The sequence below is a fragment of the Schistocerca serialis genome, chromosome 2, assembly GCF_023864345.2.
Source record: "Schistocerca serialis cubense isolate TAMUIC-IGC-003099 chromosome 2, iqSchSeri2.2, whole genome shotgun sequence".
NCBI lineage: Eukaryota > Metazoa > Arthropoda > Insecta > Orthoptera > Acrididae > Schistocerca > Schistocerca serialis.
The window spans coordinates 516,129,896-516,151,384 of NC_064639.1; the positions used below are offsets into that span (position 1 = coordinate 516,129,896).

Consider the following 21,489-nt stretch of genomic DNA (forward strand, 5'->3'; position numbering starts at 1 on the left):
TTTGACCTGTCCTGATGTTCGAAGTCTATGAAATTACTACTTTCTACTTTAGGCACAATACTCTCGAAAATCTCATAAGTCATTGTGAAGAACAAAAATTTATACACAACAATACAAAACAGGATAAAAATATTGTTTTAACAAAATACGAGGGTTTCGTGACTTATCTGGAACACTCTTCTACTGTTGCAAAACCACGTTTTCCATCCATGTGATTGTTGACCAAAATTCTTGAAGTATTTTCTTCTTTCGAAAATTATATTTTTTGCCGAAACATTTCTTGGCCAAAACTTTTACTTCCCGATGAACACACATACTGTAACACACATTCTGAAAAAACTGGTATTAACACACAAAAATTTTCTTCCTCGTAGCACTGTTGAAGATCTCGTGAACACAATATCCCGGCTACAGTCCCCAGTTGAAATATGGCATCCCGGCTAAGACACAAGTTGAAAATATGGTCACTATTTTTTATTTACTTAAATTTGCCATATTTCGTGACAGTACCTTTTCCGTTAGACGTTTGCAAGGCGATATTAGTCTTGGCTTCAGTTGTCTAAGTATGATTCCACAATGCATCTTTGTCGGCTGCAGAAATGACCTGGTTCAACGTGTTTGCCTCATTTTGGTGTTTCAAATACCATTTCTCCAAATGTAATTTCTTTTTTACAGTTAATACAAAAAAAAAAATAGTAACATAATTCAAAATTATTTATGACGGCGACCTTCACATTGTTCTTTCGTCAACACACACCAAGAGTTTACTGCCGACTGACTATAGTCAAAGACGACTCCAACGTCAAAGATATTTTACAGAACACACAAGCTTCCACTTGTAATCAGTCTCTTTGCTATTCTTCAATACATTTTCTAATAGTAATCAATATGCTTTCACTCTCAAAAACAGAAGTAAATTAACATATAATAAGGCAAATTACAATAAATTCTGACAAAAAGTATAAAAAAAACATTTACAATTTGGTATCGACAAATACAGTAAAAAAAATAACATCTCCCAGATCCGTTACATAGGGATGCACACAAGGGTGATTGTCTGCCTCCTTCTCCCCACTGTATCAACTGCAGTGGCAACCATGCTGCCTCCTCCTATGATTGGCCTGTATACCTTACTGAGTGGGCTGTCCAGGAGATGCGGGTCAGGGGAAAAAGTGCCTTACCTGATAGCTTGCAAGTTGTTGGCTAGTTGGAAACACTGTGTTTTGCCATTTGGCACCTACAGTACTGTTCTTGCTACAGCTTGCGCCATGAAGGACATTCCCACACAGATATGCGACCTCAAATTTAGCGTCCCAGTTGTGAAATCATCCAGTGTCACGGTAGCATCCCCATCTCCTCCTCCCGCTGTGCAACATGCTGCCAAACTTTGGCCTCATGGGGCTGTCACCAGCTACACAACTGGCAGGCCCAGGCTGACAAAAGGAAAATACTGACACTTCTGTAGGCCTCATAGAGTAGGATCCTCCTGCCTCTGTGTCCTATAGCAGTGAGTCTTCGAAGGCTGGCACTTGGCAGCCAGTGAGGTGACACCCCTCACTTTTTCCTTGTTGTGACGCTCCATGAATGGAACGTTCATGGTCTTCAGTCCAACAAAGAGGATTTATGGCTGCTCTGAGAATCGCAGCATCCACTTGTTCTCTGGCTTCAGGAAACAAAATTGCATCCTCTCGTCTGCTTTGAGCTCTCGCATGTCTTCCCAGTCCATTTTGACCTTCCACCCCATGGACGGCATTCCATGTCATGGGAGAGTCATGCTGCTCATAAGAGATGACAATCATAGTAAACCCATCTCCCTGATTACTTGCCTTAAAGCTATTGCAGTTTGCCTTTTCCTTCCTCACTAGAACTTTCCCTTTTGTACCGTCTATATCCCTCTGACATTCATTGTCATCGGGGCAGATTTCCTTGAGCTTATTGGGGAGGTACCTCACCCCTTCCTGCTGCTCGGTGCGTTCTCCCAGAACCTATCAGAGAATTGCACTCGTGGGTGAGCTACTCGATCAACTTAACCTCCTCTGCCTTAACACAGGAGCTGCCATGTCCCTTTCAGATTCCACACACACCTATTCCCATTTGGATCTATCCTCCTGCACTGCCCAGCTTGCCGAACATCTTGATTGGTCTGTTCTCTCTGACACTTACTTGAGCAACCATTTCCCATGTGCCATCCATTCGCTGACTACCCCACCTACATGCACGCCCAAATGGCAGCTTACTAAGGTCGAATGGAGGCTTTACTCCTCCCTGGCAACCTCCAATGAACAACACTTCCCCAGTTGTGATGACCTGGTGGAATATTGTGCAAATGTTGTCCTTACTGCCGCAGAACATTCTATTTCTTGAACTTGCTCTTTACCATGACGTGTCCTAGGCCTTTGGTGGACTGAGGTGTGTCATGGACACAATTTGCGAGCGGAGATGTGCCCTTTATGTTTCTAACCGTAATCTTATGATGGCAAACTGCATTTCATTCACTAGTTCTTTTAACATTTACATGCCCTCTTCCATTGTGTGGGCCAACCTCCAATGACTCTCTGGGACCAAGATCCATTCCACAATTTCCAGCCTGACTAGCAGACGATGTCATCGTGAACCCTATGCTATCTCCAACATTATGGGCCGCCATTTTGTGGAGATTTCCTGCTCCTCCCACTGTCACCCTGCCTTTGGCTATCAGAAATGATCAGAAGAGGCTCGAGCGATACCATTCTCTTCCTGAACGCTGCTATGCCACCTTTACTATGAGTGAGTTAGATTGTACTCTCACTTCATCCCAATCCTCCGCCCACCGTCAGACAATGTTCACATGTAGATGTTACAGCACCTTTCTCTTGGAAGCAAGCACTTGGTGCTTCATACATACAACCACATCTGGGCAGAGGGCACGTATCCCAGATGAAGCCACTGTCATACCCCTACCGAAGCCCAGTAAGGACAAAAATCTTTCTTCTAACTACCGCCCCGTTTCTCTTACCAGCTGTGTTTCCAAGGTGATAGAACATATGATACCTGCCCAGGTGGTATGGTGGCTCGACTCTTGCAATTTACTAACCACTGCAAAGTGTAGATTCTGAGTGTGCCATTCTGCAGTTAACCATCTCGTCACTTTGTCCACCCATGTCATGAATGGGTTTCTGCAGAAATCCCAGATTGTAGCCATGTTTTTCGATTTGGAGAAAACCTACGGTACTGGCTGGAGGACTGTCCGTCCTCTCTAGAAGTGGGGCTTCCATGGTCGCTTGTCCCATTTTCTTGAGGAATTTTTAGACGACAGCATTTTCAAGATATGTGTGGGTTCTGCCTTTTTGGATACCTCTATCCAGGAAAATGGTGTGCCTCAGGCTTCCGTCCTGAGTGTCCTGTCTGCTATCACCATTAACCCTATAATAGCCTGTCTCCAGCCAGGCATCTCTGACTCCCTTTTCGTTGACGATTTTACCATCTATTGCAATTCTCTATGGAGCTGTCCCATTCAGCGGTGTCTTCAGCGAGGTCTCAATCGTCTTGACTTGTGTAGCATAGAAAATGGCTTTCATTTTTCCACTGACAAAACTGTTTGTATGAATTTCTGGCTGTGCTATTGGTTTCGTCCACCACCTTTACATCTTGGGCCTGATGCTCTTCTGTTTGTTGAAACTGTGATATTCCCGGGGCTCATACTCGATAGGAAACTTTCGAGGTCCTCCCATGTGTCTCCATGTTCTTTGTGTCCGCAGTGGTACTTTCTGGGGAGCAGATCAAACCAACCTCCTCCATTTGCACCAGTCCCTTGTCCATTCGAAACTAGACTATGGGTGTTTTGTTTATGCATCTGCATGTCTGTACCTTATGCTGTATCAATACTATCCACCATCATGGCATCCATTTGGTCATTGGCACCTTTTACACTAGCCTGGTTGAGAGTCTGTATGCAGAAAGTGTTGAACTACCGCTGTCCTATCACCGTGGCTTTCTTCTCAGCAGATACGCATGTTGTTTGTCTGTCACGTGTGGCCACCCATCCTGTGCCGCCTCCTTCAATGACTCCATTGATCGCCAGGATGGGGCATGTACCTCTTCTTTGTTACCTCCTTGAGTTCGCTTTCGGCTCTAACTCCGGCAGCTTAACTTCATGCTACCTGTACCTTTCATGATTGGTTTGAACTCTTCACCACCTTGGCTTTGTGTGGTGGCCTGTGTTCACCTTGGCCTTAATTCACTTCCTAAGGACACTACTCCAGCCTTGCTCTGTCACCTTCACTTTCACGATCTTCGCACGAAACTTCATTATATTACCTTAGTGTACACTGATGGCTGTTGGATCGACCGTGGTGTCTGGTATGCCTTTGTCATTGGCACTGACATTCTTTGGTATCAGCTTTTGTATTACTGATCAGTATTTACAACAGAGATCTTTGCCCTGTATCAGGGCATGCAGTACATCTGGCGACACAGACTTTCAGTTGCATCATCTACTCAGACTTTGTGTACCCTTCAAACCCTCTGTATGCTGTACACCGTCCATCCTGTAGTACAGTGGGTTCTGGAAAGCTGCAATTGCTCACTCTTGGTGAAGCCGCTGTGATGTTTGTGGGTTCCTAGTCTTGTTGATCTGACAGGAAATAAGGCCGCTGTTGCTGCTGCCAAAGCTGCAGTCCTCGTACTTTAGCCTGCTAGTTCTTGCGTTCCCTCTGATGATCTCTGTATTGCTGTCTGTCAGCAATTGGTGTCACCTTGGTATCACCACTGGTCCTCCCTTCTGGGTTCTTAAGCCTCTCCCAGTGGCTTTATCGACCTCCTCTTGGCCCTCTCGCCATGAGATCATTTTAGCTAGGTTGTGTGTCAGCCACTGTCTTTTTAGATGTCGCCATTTGTTAAGTAGTGCTCCACCACTACTTTGTACTCATTGCACTCAACCTCTGACAGCCCGCCATTTCCTGACGGAATGCCCTTTTTTTAACCATTTATGTTCTCATTTGTGTTGCCATCAGAGATATTGGCCGTTTTAGCAAATGACGTGCGGGCTGTCAACCGCATTTTACTTTTTATCTATTGTAGCAGTATGGTGAAGGGCATTTAATTTTTAGTTCATGGCCTGTTTTTCTCTATGGCGTATTTTATGGATCTTTCTCTACGTCCCTGTTTTTAGTTGTCTTCTCTCACGTCGATTGGAATTAACATGTAGTCATTCTTAACTCTTCTCTTCGTATTCGTGTTCTACAGTTCTGACGAGGGCACATATGACCTATGCAAGACACGTGCATTTAAAAATGTTGCATGCTGTCCACAGTGAGGTGATTAGGCTGTGTGATCCTAATCTGAGTGTAAATGCCTTGTGGAACTATAAATGGCAGACATTAAGATTATGTGATTATGGCTTGGAGCAGGTTAGCACCTTGTGTGAATAAGACAGTTTATCTGATTTTAGATATGAAAGTGGTGTATGATTTGAACTGTGCTTTCAACTTTTATTTTAAATGAGTGTTATGACTGTTTTATGTACTCATAGGGCCCAAGGAGACAAATATATTGATTTCTGCTGCTAAGGTTCTGTATCATTAATTTGTAAAGTATATACGATGTGTAGTTATGTGGTATTGAGAAGGCACCTCAACAGGAAATTTGTAATCTACTCATATTGTGTATGCCCTTGACTCAGTAGTGAAAATGTATCTGGCTGAAAATGATTCAAAACGTTGTAGGGTCTGACATAACTTGAGGCTGTGAGATGGTATATATAAACGTCTTGGCAAATGAGGGGTATATATAAAAGTCTTGGCAAATGATGTCTGTAATTCTGTGAGGCTGTTCACAGATGGTGCAGTTATGTGCAAAGAGCTAATTTGATATAAATGTATTGTTTTATTGTGGTCTCCAGTCTGAAGATTGGCTTGATGCCCCTCTCCATGCTACTATGTCCTGCGGAAACCTTTTCTTCTCCAAATAACTGCTACAGCCTACATCCTTCTGAATCTGCTTACTGTGTTCATCTCTTGGCCTCCCTCTAAAATTTTCCCTCACACTTCCCTTCAATACCAAATTGATGATTCTTTAATGTCTCAGAATGTGTGCTATCAACTGATCTCCTCTTCTAGTTCAGTTGTGCCCCAGATTTCGTTTCTTCCCAGTTCTGTTCAGTACTTCTTCATTAGTTACTTGATCAGTCCGTGTAGTCTTCAGCATTCATCTGTAGCATCACATTTCAAAAGATTCTGTTCTTTTCTGGTGGAAACTGGTTATTGCCCATGTTTTTCTTTCATTCACAGCTACACGTCATACAAATGCTTTCACTAAAGACTTCCTGACACGTAAATCTCAGTTCAGTGTTAACAAATTTCTCTTCTTCAGACATACTTCTCTTGTCATTGCCAGTCTGCATTTTATATTCTCTCTGCTTCATTTATGATCAGTTATTTTGCTGCCCAAATAGCAAACCTCATCTACTACTTTAAGCATAACTTGATTTAATTTGACTATATTCCATTATCCTTGTTTCAATTTTGTTGATATTCATCTTATACCTTCTTTCAAGACATAGACCATTCCATTCAACTGCTCTTCCAAGTCCTTTGCCATTTCTGACAGAATTACAATTCACTGACAAACCTTGAAGTTTTTAATGCTTCTCCCTAGACTTTAAGTGCTACTCCACATGTTTCTTTGGTTTTCTTTACTGCTTGCTCATTGTGCAGATTGTATAACTTTTTGTGAAGGTGGTGCTGCACATCTTTAATGAATGTTGTGAACTGCATTGTGCAATACACAGCTGTGACAGTATATTTTATTACAGACGATCGCTTTCAGTCTAGGCTCAGACCATCATTGGGTCCAAAAAACCTCTTAGCTGTGCATGTGTGTGATTATAGTACCAGTTATCAGATATACAATGCTCCATCATTACTCTTAGCTGTAGATGTATAACTTTGTGTCCATTTACCCTCAAAGCTGTTCATTGTGTGGTAACTTCATGGACTGAACAGTTTCAGTCCACAACTTGATCAGAGTCGTTATCTGCCACTGGAAATGTCTTACAATTAAAATCTGGTTTTGAGATCTCTGTCCTACAATTATATAATCAATCCGAAATCTTCCGGTGCCTCCAGGTCTCCTCCATGTCGTTTCATTAGGACGAATGTAGTGGCGAGGAAACGGGGGTAGATAATGAGGGTCTTCCATGGCAATGTAGGCTATGTAGAAAGGACAGAAAAATCGCTGAAAAGGAGGCAAAACTTTGTGCCTTTAAGGCTGAATTATAAAACGCGCATTTGGAATTATGTAGGCTACAGGAAGAAAAAGAGGTGGGGTGTTGGAAAAAGGTAGCAAGCAAAGGGAGAAAAAGGGAAACTGTTGAAAAAACTTTAGAAATTCAGTTAGTATATCAGCTTGGCTTGCTGTCTGAAGTAATGGAGAGAGGGCTTCATCCAGATACAGTTGAATGTAGGTTGAAACAGAATATTATCTTAAAGAAAAAAGACAGGTCGGGATCAAATCAGAATAGGAAAAGAAGAATTCTGCTTCTAGGTAGCAGTCATGGAAGGGGTGTAAGCCAGCAGCTTCAGGAGAAATTAGGTGCAAAATACCAGGTGACAAGTTTTGTGAAACCAAGTGCTAGCCTTAGCCAGGTGACAAAAAACTTAGGTCAGCTATGCAGGGACTTTGAGAAGGAAGATCAGGTCATTATAGTTGGGGGAGCAGGAAACTGCCTGGCTCTGACTCCAAGATGTAGTATTAGGAGTGACCTGTCTAAAATAGGAGCAGAAACTGGGCACACAAGTGTGCGATTTGTGGAGGTCTTTCAGCGGTGAGCTGAACAGACACAGGCATAATCTCACATAAGTGTTGTTTCAGTTGCTGCTATTGGCAGATGGGGATACATTACACATGGCATGCACCTAAATAGGAAAGGGAAAGAAAAGTTAGCTTCCAGGATTGCACAGGTTCTGGAAAACAGGGAATTTCAAACACGTCAGAGAAATCAGGGAAATTTGAAAAAACACTGGAAAAATCTCGTTTTTTGTCTCAGTAGATGAAATGGTTTGTTTACTGAGGTGTTGTGCATTGTCACTGGCTGGGTACATCTGAGTATCGCTTCCCTACTCTCCTCATTACTACCATTTCTCCCCGTCCTACTATTCCCCTCAGCTTGCAGTTAGTGCTGCCACCACTTCTTGTCACTAGCCTAGCAGCTGCCAATGAGAGGCAGCGAGGCATGAGGAGTAGTTTGTCTGAATCTGATTCTCAGAGAGTGTAGATGCAGCAGCCAGAGACGGCGGTCATGTGTGCAGGAGTTGTGTGTGTGTGTGGGGGGGGGGCGCGTGTGTGCTCTCATTTTCTGACAAAAGTAATGGCTGAAAAATTAGTTGTGAGAGTGTGATTGTCTTTTGTATGTGGCTGCCTGCAGCTCAGTGATAATCTTCTTTATGGTGAGTTGCTACTTATTCTCGTTATTATTGATTCTCAGCGTATTTCAATAACTTACCTGTTGCATGGATTGATCACCATGGTCTCATTTCATCAGTATTCTGTCTGTGGCTTGTGAACAGCTGGCCATATGATTGGATTTCCTTGACTGGACAAAACCACGGGCTGTTTCTGTGGGTATCTATAATGGATTAAGCCTGCCAATCTGGATCCATTTGGTTCCCACTAACGTGTAGGCCCTGCCTCTTGAATCTAGTCTCACCAATCTGTCCACAGGCCAGGTCTGTTTGTGTGTGGCATAATGCCACAGCAGGCCAGAGGCCATGGGCAATGGCTTCCAGGAATTGCAACTATCTCGCCACAAGAACATTGTACATTGTGACATTTTATAGACATTTTGTTTGTTCTAGTACATTTTGACACTTCAAAAGTACGTTAGAAATGATGGACAATAAGAATAAGAAAATTGTCAGTTGATGGTAGTTTGTACGCTATGTACTAGTGTATTTCTTGAAAGAAAAATCACACAATACCTTTAGAATAATAGATGTAACACAGTGAGTAATAACCAACAGTAAAAAATAAAGGGTGTTACAAAATGGTACAGCCAAACTTTCAGGAAACATTCCTCACACACAAAGAAAGAAAATATGTTATGTGGACATGTGTCCGGAAATGCTTACTTTCCATGTTGGAGCTCATTTTATTACTTCTCTTCAAATCACATTAATCAACACACATCAACAGAACGTACCAGTGTGACTTCAAACACTTTGTTACAGGAAATGTTCAAAATGTCCTCCATTAGCGAGGATACATACATCCACCCTCTGTCGCATGGAATCCCTGATGCGCTGATGCAGCAATGCACAATAGGAGCATGAAGAGTCTCTACATCTGTTACCGGGCTTGCGCAGACAAGAGCTTTCAAAAGCCCCCATAAATGAAAGTCAAAAGGGTTGAGGTCAGGAGAGCATGGAGGCCACGGAATTGGTCCGCCTCGACCAATCCATCGGTCACCGAATCTGTTGTTGAGAGGCGTACGAACACTTCGACTGAAATGTGCAGGAGCTTCATCGCGCATGAACCACATGTTGTGTCGTACTTGTAAAGGCAGATGTTGTAGCAGCACAGGTAGAGTATCCTGTATGAAATCATGATAACATGCTCCATTGAGCGTAGGTGGACGAAACTAAAATGAGCTCTAACATGGAAATTAAGCATTTCCGGACACATGTCCACATAACATATTTTCTTTATATGTGTGTGAGGAATGTTTCCTGAAAGTTTGGCCGTACCTTTTTGTAACACCCTGTATAGTAGAACCAACATTTTATTGGTGATCACCTACAGTGTTGGTTTACACAATTCTTCCCCGCCTTATACACTTCTTTCAAGATGCCTACTTTTTACTGAAGTTAGTAGGTGAAGGCATTTTAAATCTGTTGTGACTTCAAGGAAACACGTATTTTTGTCAGCAAATGTTTCATTTTCTTGAGATAAAATAACATCAGTGGTCTTAATGAAAAATACATACCATTTGGCTTGCTTTCTCCATCTAAAAACAGTTCATTACAGAAGATGATGATGTTAGTACTTAAGATTTTTGCTCACATAAGGAAACACCATCTGCTTGCAAGCTGTTTCTTGGGTATTTCCTTGTTTGCACTATTGTTTCTTGTACTGTAGCTGCAGAGACAGATTGTCAACTTACGTCTTAACTTACCCTTGACATCTCAAAATTTGGCAGGGAAAAATGTTAAAACTTGTCTGGAAATCGGGAAAATATCAGGGAATTTCACATCGGGAAACTTGTGGCAACCCTGGCTTCTCTACTAGCAGATATTGTAAGTGGGTTCACAGTCACACAAGGGATGATCCCTGTGGTTAATGGCATCAGGCAGGCAGGTTTATTTAGGTTCAAGCCAAAGTCCAGACAGACAACAATCAAGAAAAGTAGAATAAAAGAAGCTTCATGTACACTAAATAGGGATAAAGCTAAGGGTAGTATCAATTTACTTCGTCAAAATATCAGGGGAATACAAAATAAAGTAGATGAGCTGTTAGTGTGTTTAGATGATCTCAGAAATAAGAATAAGAATGAGATCAATATATTTTGTCTGTCTGAACACCATGTAACTGTGGGGATGGAAAGTGCCAGTATAAATTATTATAATGTAGCTTCTTATACTTGCAGATCCATCATGGACAGAGGAGGAGTTGCCATGTACACAAAACAAGTGTATAAATACAGAACTATAGAAGTAAGCAAATTTTGTGTTGGTCAGCACTTTGAGGTTTCTGCATGTGAACTGGCTGGGTAGTGTTGATACTAGCAACAATGTATAGGTCCCAATTAGGAGATTGGGAGCTATTCACACCATGTTATGGTGTCTGTCAGACAAAAAGAAGTTATTAATCTGTCATGCTCTCCCAGTGATAAATGGATTATCAGACCATGATGCACAATTGATTAACTTACAAAACCTAACAGGGTGTACAGTTTAGAAACCATTAAGTAAAAGTGTAATGCTGGTCAACCTGGTATCTATAGAGCACCTCAGAGAAAGTTTAAGAAATGTTGATTGGGGCGATGTATACAATGAACCAAATGCTAATGATAAATGCAACATATTTCTTGATAAATTTATATCCGTTTTTGAACATTGTTGCCCCAAAAAAATTACTAAATGTAAGACCAAACAGTTTTCAAAGAATCCTTGGATTACTATAGGTATTTAAGTGTCTTCAGGAATAAAAAGAAAATTGTATGAGACAGCAAGAATTAGTAAAGACCCAAAAGTAATTTTACACTATAAAAATTACTGTAACATACTGAGACAAGTTGTCATAAAATAAAAAAATATGTATATTAGAGATGAAATTAACAACTAGGGCAATAAAATCAAATCAGTGTGGAATGTTGTTGGAAGAGAGAGTAATGACTGGTGCAGGTAGTATTACTATTAAATACAATGAGACAATCTTAACAAACAATACAAAAGTAGCTAATGTATTTAACCACCATTTCTTAAGTATAGGTGAAAAAATTGATGAGAATAGTTCAAAAGAAGAAGCCAAGCAGTACATGGAAGATCAGTTTTGAGAAATCCTTCTAAGATTAATTTTCATCTAGCAACCCCTTGTGAAATAAGGAAAAATCATTAAATCTTTTTAAAAAAAATTCTCTTTGAGTAGATGACTTCTCCAACAAGATATTAAAACAATGTGGAGCAGTTAAGCTGTTGTTCTGAGTCATACATATAATGAATCGTTAACACAAGGTATTTTCCCAGACAGGTTAAAATATGACATTGTCAAGCCTCTCTACAAGAAAGGGGATACCACAGATGTCAATAATTAGTGGCTAGTAACCTTGCTTAAATCATGTTCAAAAATCGTCGAGAAAGTAATGTACTCAAGAGTGGTTAGCCATCTCAACAGTAAAGGGATACTTAGTAAATCAAAGTTTGTATTTCAAAAATGCTGTTCTACGGGAACAGCAATATACAATTTTGCTGCACACATAATAGAGCATCTAAATAGTAAGATGTCATCAGTAGGAATTTTCTGTGACTTGTCCAAAGCATTTTATTGTGTGAACCATGTCATTATGTTACAGAAATTACAATTCTACAGTATAAATGGAACAGCATATGAGTGGTTTAAGTCATATCTACAGAAAAGGAAGAAAAAGTTTCTTTATATGGATTAAGTGACTTAAGAAAGTATCCCACTTCATCTAACTGGGGTGAAAATACATTAGGTGTTCCATGGGCTTCGATCATGGGTACCCTTCTGTTATTAAAATATGTAAATGACTTCCCTTCTTATCTGAAACAAGAAGTTAACTGACGTTGTTCGATGATGATACAAGCATCATTATTAATCCAGTAAAAGAAACTCCAATAGAAAATGATACAAACAATTTCTTTGGATAGGTTATTGATCTGTTTTCTGCGAATAGACTTGCTCTGAACTTTGAAAAAACACAGTACATCTGATTTTCTACTGCAAACTTTCTGTGGCAAAAGTAAGTAGCCAGGGTAGAACATACTAAGTTTTTGGTTGTACATGTACATGAGGATCTTAATTGGAAATTCATATCTTGGATCTCCTAAAACGACTAGGATCAGTGGCTTTTTCAATCAGAATAATTAATAATTTTGAGGATATAGAAATTAGCAAGCTAACATATTTTTACTTGGATTTCATATGGATTAATATTTTGGGGTAACTCAACACTTAGGCAAAAAGTTTTCACTGCTTCAAAGAAAGTGGTCAGAATTATGTGTGGGGCTCATAGTCGCACATCTGTTTAAAAGGTTAGGAATTCTTACTACAGCCTCACAGTACATTTACTCAGTAATGAAAGTGGTTCTCAGCAGCATGGACCTGTTTAAAAACAACAGTGACATTGATGATTATAATACTAGAAGACAGACAGACTTACATTGTCCTCTGCTTGACCTGTCTTTGACACAGAAAGGGGAAAAATATGCTGCTGTAAAACTTTTCGATAAATTTCCAGGTGGAATAAAATGTCTTGACAGAAAGCAGTAATAGTTTCAAAAATAAATTGAAATCATATATCCTTGACAATTCCTTCTATACCATAGATGAATTCTTGAATAGGAATAAATGAATGTATAGGTATAATTTGCATTTTGTGCCATTTAATGGGATGTGATATGCGATAAAAACTTTAAGCTTAAAAACCTTGATTCATGTGTGCATTTCTTATGCAGTTGACACGTTCTACATCATCAACGGTTTCCGTGAGATTGATCAATGGAACACGTAACTAACAGCATTCTTTCATGATTGTTATACCAAGTGTTAGTGATGTTTAAATTATGCTCTGTGCAAAATTCTACCAGGTGCTTTTCTTTTTCATTCCTTTCCCCCAGTCCATATATACTCGGTATTTTTCCTTTTCTAAAAGAAGAAATGCACAATTTTTCGCAGGTTTGTTTAGGCAATGTGGGAGAATCGTACAAATGCTCGACGAACTGTTGTTGGAGCCAAGAAACCTACTAAATTCATAAAACCTGTCTCATGCTGCAAGAATCTCAGTTTCTCGTCACTGTGAATGTTACCCACCCCTGTTTATGCATTTCTCAGTGGTGAGAAGAGAAACAGCCCACTTGAGGCAGATTTAGGTCAAGCATGTTGTCATTAGTAGAAGGAAAAAAGGAAGGAATATTAGGGTTTAACATTCTGCCACCAAGGAGGTCATTAGAGACGGGGGGAGTCATTGGTGGAGGTTAGGGGGAAGGGGAGGGGGAGGGGGTTGGAATGTTGGACCTCACAGATGTCTGTACACTCTAAAAATATGCTAATATGTACCTATGGTGCTTTGTCACAGTAAGACTGCATGGGAAGTTTAACCAGTCGCAGAATATCACCAATGATAACTTGGAAGCTATTATTAAATTTTTGATAGGATTTGCAAAACATTTGTTTTACATAACAAATGAATATGTAAATTTTGGTCTTTGGACAATTTTTTTCTGTGCTCTTAGTTATCAACTCTCCTCTGAAATGAGTTAAGTGACTGCAAACAGATTTGTTGCACCTATAGACCACGTGACTAGAGTGATTCGCTGCCAGCTGCTATCAATTACATTGTAGCTTGGAATAATCCTATGACTTTATAAATAAAAACCCACATTATTATGTAAATACTTTAGTAGTGGCTATTATGTGAGTAACTGCTTCCATATTTATAACACCACAGCATTATTCATACTCACACTTTTTGTTAAGTGGTAGAGTTGGATCCTAAATTTGAGTCTGTTTACATTCTGTTACCTAACAATAGACAACCTATGAGTTCATCTTCATGGAATTGTAGAGTTCTACACTTGTGCTTATTGTGGTGTGATGTAAAAGAGAATTGACAGAAACAAGTTGGCAATTTATTACTAGGAGTAATCAACAGCTGTAACTGCCTATGACATTCCACAGAAAATAACCAGATACACTGGCTTTGTATGTTGTCTCAGTAGCAATAAGAATTTGCCTCATTTTAAGTATATGAGGGTGGAACAATAATGGGTATTTCCAAAACCATTAAAACCAATAAACAGTAAATACCTTCCTCCAGTTGTGAAGCATCAGTGTTGGCTGTTGTACACCGTGAGGTCCATGACAAGCAGTTAAAGTGAAGTAGTCCACACCCATTTGTACTCTATATCTATACCCTGCAAACAATTGTGAAGTATGTGGCAAAGGGATCCTCTTGTTGTACAACTTGCGAGAGAGTACCCAAGAAAAAACTGGAATAATATTGCTATGGGTGGAGCTTGTGTAGTAAGTATTTCTGCCACTAAACATGTATAGCACAACTCCTTGCCAGTTCACTGCTGCCTGTGTTGTCGACCTGGCTGGGTATGTTCATCTGCAGTGTTCGTTTTTGCTAGTGTCATTTTATTCTTCTTTTGTTTTTTATGATGGCAAGTTCAAGTGAACAATGTGCACCTGTGAAATATTGTTCTCTGCTCAGTAAAAATGCTGCTGAAGCTATTTTAGTGTTGAAAACAGCTTTCTAAGATGACACTATGGGAAAAACTCAAGTGTATGAGTGGTTTGCTCGATTTAAAAATGATGACATGTCAGTTGATGACAAACCTCATTCTGGACATCCATCATCAACCCGAATCAATGAAAATATTGAATAAATTCAAGAGCTTGTGTCACAGACCGTCGACAGACAACTGATCAACCATCAGAGATTGGTGGGTTACTTTGGAGCTCAGTTCAGCAAATTTGTGGCAGACAGTAGACTGGTTCTTTCACCACGACAAGGCTTCTGCACAAACAGCCATCACTGTTAGACAGTTTTTGGCTAAAAATTGCATGGTTCCACTGCCCCCATACACCATACTCAGCTGACCTGGCTCCTTGCTACTTCTTATTTTCATGCATGAAAAGAGGCATCAAAGGACACCGATTTGACTACATTGAAGAAGTTAAGAAAAAATCAGGGCGGAACTGTCAGCCATTTCTAAAGATGACTACACAAAATGTTTTGAACAGTGGAAGCACCAGAGGGACAAATATATTAGTTGCTATAGAGAGTATTTCAAAGGGGATAAGGTAGTTTCGTATAAAAAAAAATATTCAAAATATTAGCTTTCAAAAATGATTCCAGTTTTTTTGGTGACCCCTCATATTAGAGCTTCTTCTCATCCCATTCAAGTACAGTGTGTGGAAAGGATAGCTAGAATGCTTCTGTTGCACTGTAATTAGTGTGAACTTGTCTTCATGGTTCATACAGGAATGATACATAGGAGGTTGTAATATATCTGTAAATTCCTCGTTTCATTGCAAACAAACTTTTACAAGATAGTTGATGTCTACCTTCAAGAATGTCCCACTTCACATTTTTTAGCATCTTTGTGATTCTCTCGCATGTGTCAAACTTGTGACCCTTTGTCCTGATCATCTTTGAATATATTCAGTATCCCGTAATAGGCATATTTGGAATGGCTCCCATACACTTGACCAATATTCTAGGATGGGTTTAACAGCGTTTTGGAAGCAATTTCCTTTGGATACTGAATACAGTTATCTAGTATTTTACTAATGAACTGAGTCTGCCCCAGCCTTACTTACAACAGAGCCTATGGTATTACTTCAATTCATATCCCAAAAATTGTTACACTTAAATATGAGCCAACTGATTACAGCTGTGACTCATAGATATTTTAGTAATAGGATTCTACATTTTTTCGTTTTGAGAGGTGCAAAATGCTCTATTTCTGACTATTTAAAGTCAGTTGCCAATTTTTGCACCACTTTAAGATCCTATAAAGATTTGACTGAATATTTGTGTAGCTTTTCTGGACAGTACTTTATTATAATTAATGCCATCATATGCAAAAACTAGGATGATACTGTGAATATTGTCTATCATTTTATTAATGTACAACACAAACACTGAGGATCCCAACACACTCCGGAGCATTCCTGAACTTTTGCCATTTGTTGTAGCTTGTAGTTGAAATTCATATTGGAAAATTATGTCACTTACGTCACTTGCTCCAGGAATAGCTAAACCTCTATGAAATGATTAACATTGTACTCCAGTATGATGTCAATAAATTTTAAATGTTCTGAATTGATTTTTCTTATTTTATTTATAAATTATTAAATTATTCTTTGATTGCTAAAGGTGATTTTTTTTTAATTTTTTTATTTTTTTTTTATGTTCTAGTTATGTGCTGCGACGGATATTGCGACGTGCTGTTCGTTATGCTACAGAAAAATTAAATGCAAAGCCTAGGTTCTTTGCTTCTTTGGTTCACACAGTGGTTGATTTATTAGGAGAAACGTTTCCTGAGGTAGTTAGTACATCTATTTTCTAATTACTTGTGCTCAGTTTTTTGTGGAACCTTTGCAGTTTATTTTTATTTTATTATGTATTTTTTGAAGTGTATACTGTCTCTTTTTCCAAGTTTGGTTAGAATTAGTGCTTACCTGTTATAGAATGTATTGCTCTTTAGGAGACAGAGAGATGTGTGTTTCTTCTATGTGGACATTTTTAATCGTCACAGTGACACAAGTGTTATAGCTTTCTACAAAAACAGTGGCATATTAAGAAACAGAGATTGTTTGAAAGGAATACATAAATTTCTTTCCAATGGTCTTGATTAAGGGTCTCCATGTTTTTCCTAAATTACACCTGAAGATGGTTCCTTCAGCAAATTCATTGTGGATTTCTAGTCTGTCTGAGCCAGTGGTCCACCCCTAATGATCTAGGTGTCGATGGACATTGAACTACAATCTTCCCTTATTACTGCATCTAGGTCACCTTCCCCCATCCATTTAGGCAAATAAATTGTATCCTATGTCTCCTGTCAGAATAAGAAACAGTTTTGTTAGTTGACACTATGCTGTATGTGAGGAAAGACCTACAATTTGTGTTAAAGAAAATTAGAGGTAACATTCGGTGACACACTGTAATTGACGGATCGGAGATGGGAGAGTGCGAAAGGTGACACTGAACATTGGCCATTCAGGAAGTTGGTCCTAGTAATATAAAAATTTTGTCTCTTGCTCACAAAATAAAACCCCTTTTTAAAGACTGTAGAAATCTATATACCTTCTTCTTCTTCTTCTTCTTCGTCTTCCATTTCAATGTTCTTTGTGGTACATTAAATCAATTAATTTTTAATGCTCTGTGCCTTTCAGTTAGCCCAGTATCTTTTCATTCTTTCTGATCTTTCTTTCCTTTCTTCTTCAGTGATTTTATTTATTCATTTGGTTTTTATTTTGAGCTGGAACCTCTCTGTCTTGTCCCCCTTTTTATTTATTTATTTATGGGAAAACTCTCTGACCCTTTTGAGACATAAACTGGTGTACAGCAAGGAAAGGACTCTCCCCACTGCTATTTAACTGCGCCCTAGAAAACGTATGGGAGAACAAAAAACAGACATAGAAAAAAGTAATGGAATCTAGAAGTATAAAGTTGAACTGACTTTCCAACTCAGCAAAAACACATAACAAGAAGTCCCTTGTAGGGAATTCAAAAATAAGACATTAGAATACAGTAATAAAACCGAAAGCCTTGTATGCAGCTGACACATTGTCCACCACCAGCCGTGGTTCAGGTGAAAGGCAGGAGACCAAAGAAAGGAAGATATTAAGAAAAAGTCTTGGGCCTAGATTCCACAACAAAATTATTCACATGCAAACTACTTCACATCAAAACCAAAACCCTTTACTAAACTACTGAAAAACTCTGACACTATGAGGAAAAGAAGAATTGATTTTTATAGAGACATCCTCAGAATGAACACAAACAGTTTAACAAAAATATTTTTTGACTGCTTCTGCACCAAAGAAAGTCCAATCAAATTGGTAATAATAATATTATTAATAATAATAATAAATTCCCCTTGGAGGCCCGGGAAAAGAATAGGCCTCCGGTATGTTCTGCCAGTCGTAAAAGGCGACGAAAAGAACAAACCACTAATAGGGCTAACCCCCCTTTTAGTGTGATTAGTTGGTTCGGGACAGAACTAAAGAAGCCTCGGACAAGTGCCGTCATGGTCGGGGACGACACTTGAACCCTATGCCCGCCCACAATGGTAACGACACTGCTAGCCAACTGGAAAATGATTTAAATCCAAATAGAGGTGTTTTGCAGGACATGCTTCCTGCAACCACTCTAGAAGGAAAACAAAGACGGAGGATGAGATGGTCAGATGAAGTTAACCGACACCTCATGTTCTGTTATTACCAAGCAACAAACTTAGGAACCAACACAACTGGATACAGATCCCAAGTATACACAACATTTATTACCAGATACCCAGAATTAAAATTTTTAACAGAACAACGACTAGCTGATCAGATCCGTGTAATAATCAAAAATAACAGGATACCCCAGTCAGAATTAGAAAACATCAAACAACAAGTACATCAAATACTGGAACAAAACAATGTGCAATCAGAAGAAGAAGAAAATACAGTAATGGACTCAAACATCCCAGAGCAAACAAACAAAGAACAACACGCATCAATTAAACAATCAGAGGAAAACGACATCTTAAGACAGCCACCAGAACAAGCACAAATAGAACATGAAGTGACACACATGTTAGATATAGAAGAAAAATTTCAGCTGACATATATAGAATACAAAGACACAAATACAGACATTAGACCATTCTTGCATAGACCGCCAAATAACCCAAAAGTCGAAACAACAATAAAAACTATCAACACAATCATACACAACAAAATAAATGAAAACACAACTATGGAAGAGTTACAACTACTGGTTTATATAGGAGCACTCACTACACTAAATATACACACTAGGCAGAGATCAGAACCAACCAACACACAGAAGAAACCCACAAAACCAGCGTGGCAACACAGGCTACAGATCAGAATAGAAAAACTGAGAAAAGACATCGGACAGCTAACACAATTTATAAGAAATGAAATGTCAGAAAAAAAAAACAAACGAAAAAGGTTAGGTAAAATCTCACAACAAGAAGCGATAGAGCAATTAGATGAAAAGAAGCAGAAATTAAAAGCATTGGCCAAACGACTTAGAAGATACAAAAAAAGTGAAAATAGAAGGAAACAAAACCAAACATTCAACACAAACCAAAAGAAATTTTACCAGACAATAGATAACACACACATTAAAATAGACAATCCACCAAACATAACAGACATGGAACACTTCTGGAGCAACATATGGTCAAACCCGGTACAACATAACAGGCATGCACGGTGGATACAAGCAGAAACAGACACATACAAGATGATACCACAAATGCCTGAAGTGATAGTTTTGCAACATGAAGTCACCCAAGCAATTAATTCTACTCACAATTGGAAAGCCCCTGGAAGAGATAAAATAGCAAATTTCTGGCTGAAGAAGTTCACCTCAACACATTCACATCTAACTGAATTATTTAACAGTTACATTGCAGACCCATACACATTCCCTGATACACTTACACATGGAATAACTTATCTGAAACCTAAAGATCAAGCAGACACAGCAAACCCAGCAAAATATCGCCCCATAACATGCCTACCAACAATATACAAAATATTAGCTTCAGTCATTACACAGAAATTAATGACACATACAACACAGAACAAAATTATAAATGAAGAACAAAAAGGCTGCTGCAAAGGAGCACGAGGATGTAAAAAGCAACTGATAATAGATGCAGAGGTGACATATCAAGCTAAAACTAAACAAAGGTCGCTACACTACGCATACATTGATTACCAAAAAGCTTTTGATAGTGTACCCCACTCATGGTTACTACAAATATTGGAAATATACAAAGTGGATCCTAAATTGATACAGTTCCTAAACATAGTAATGAAAAATTGGAAAACCACACTTAATATCCAAACAAATTCAAATAATATCACATCACAGACAATACAGATTAAGCGTGGAATATACCAAGGAGACTCATTAAGTCCTTTCTGGTTCTGCCTTGCCCTGAACCCACTATCCAACATGCTAAATAATACAAATTATGGATACAATATTACTGGAACATACCCACACAAAATCACACATTTGCTATACATGGATGATCTAAAACTACTGGCAGCAACAAATCAACAACTCAACCAATTACTAAAGATAACAGAAGTATTCAGCAATGATATAAATATGGCTTTTGGAACAAACAAATGTAAGAAAAATAGCATAGTCAAGGGAAAACACACTAAACAAGAAGATTACATACTGGATAACCACAGCGACTGCATAGAAGCGATGGAAAAAACCGATGCCTATAAATATCTAGGATACAGACAGAAAATAGGAATAGATAATACAAATATTAAAGAAGAACTAAAAAAAAATATAGACAAAGACTAACAAAAATACTGAAAACAGAATTGACAGCAAGAAACAAGACAAAAGCTATAAATACTTATGCTATACCAATATTGACCTACTCATTTGGAGTAGTGAAATGGAGTAACACAGACCTAGAAGCGCTCAATACACTTACACGATCACAATGCCACAAATATAGAATACATCACATACATTCAGCAACAGAAAGATTCACATTAAGCAGAAAGGAAGGAGGAAGGGGATTTATCGACATAAAAAAACCTACATTATGGACAGGTAGTCAATTTAAAAAGTTCTTTATAGAACGAGCAGAAACTAGCAAAATACACAAAGCAACCACTCATATAAATACTTCAGCTACACCACTGCAATTTCATAACCACTTCTACAACCCTTTAGATCACATAACATCAACAGACACGAAGAAAATAAATTGGAAAAAGAAAACACTACATGGCAAGCACCCGTATTATCTAACACAGCCACACATTGATCAAGACGCATCCAACACATGGTTAAGAAAAGGCAATATATACAGTGAGACGGAAGGATTCATGATTGCAATACAGGATCAAACAATAAACACCAGATATTACAGCAACCATATTAAAGATCCCAATACCACAACAGATAAATGCAGACTTTGCAAACAACAAATTGAAACAGTAGATCACATCACAAGCGGATGTACAATACTAGCAAATACAGAA

General features: G+C 38.9%; 1 protein-coding gene across 1 annotated transcript in view; it reads left to right on the top strand.

Annotated features, from left to right (window-relative positions):
* LOC126457482 (alanine--tRNA ligase, cytoplasmic) overlaps nucleotides 1–21,489 on the top strand; it is a 184,324-nt gene that overhangs the window by 75,957 nt on the left and 86,878 nt on the right. Inside the window, exon 8 of the mRNA XM_050093777.1 lies at nucleotides 16,643–16,769. Within this exon, the coding sequence (XP_049949734.1) occupies nucleotides 16,643–16,769 (127 nt within the window). The remainder of the gene's footprint in view (nucleotides 1–16,642; nucleotides 16,770–21,489) is intronic.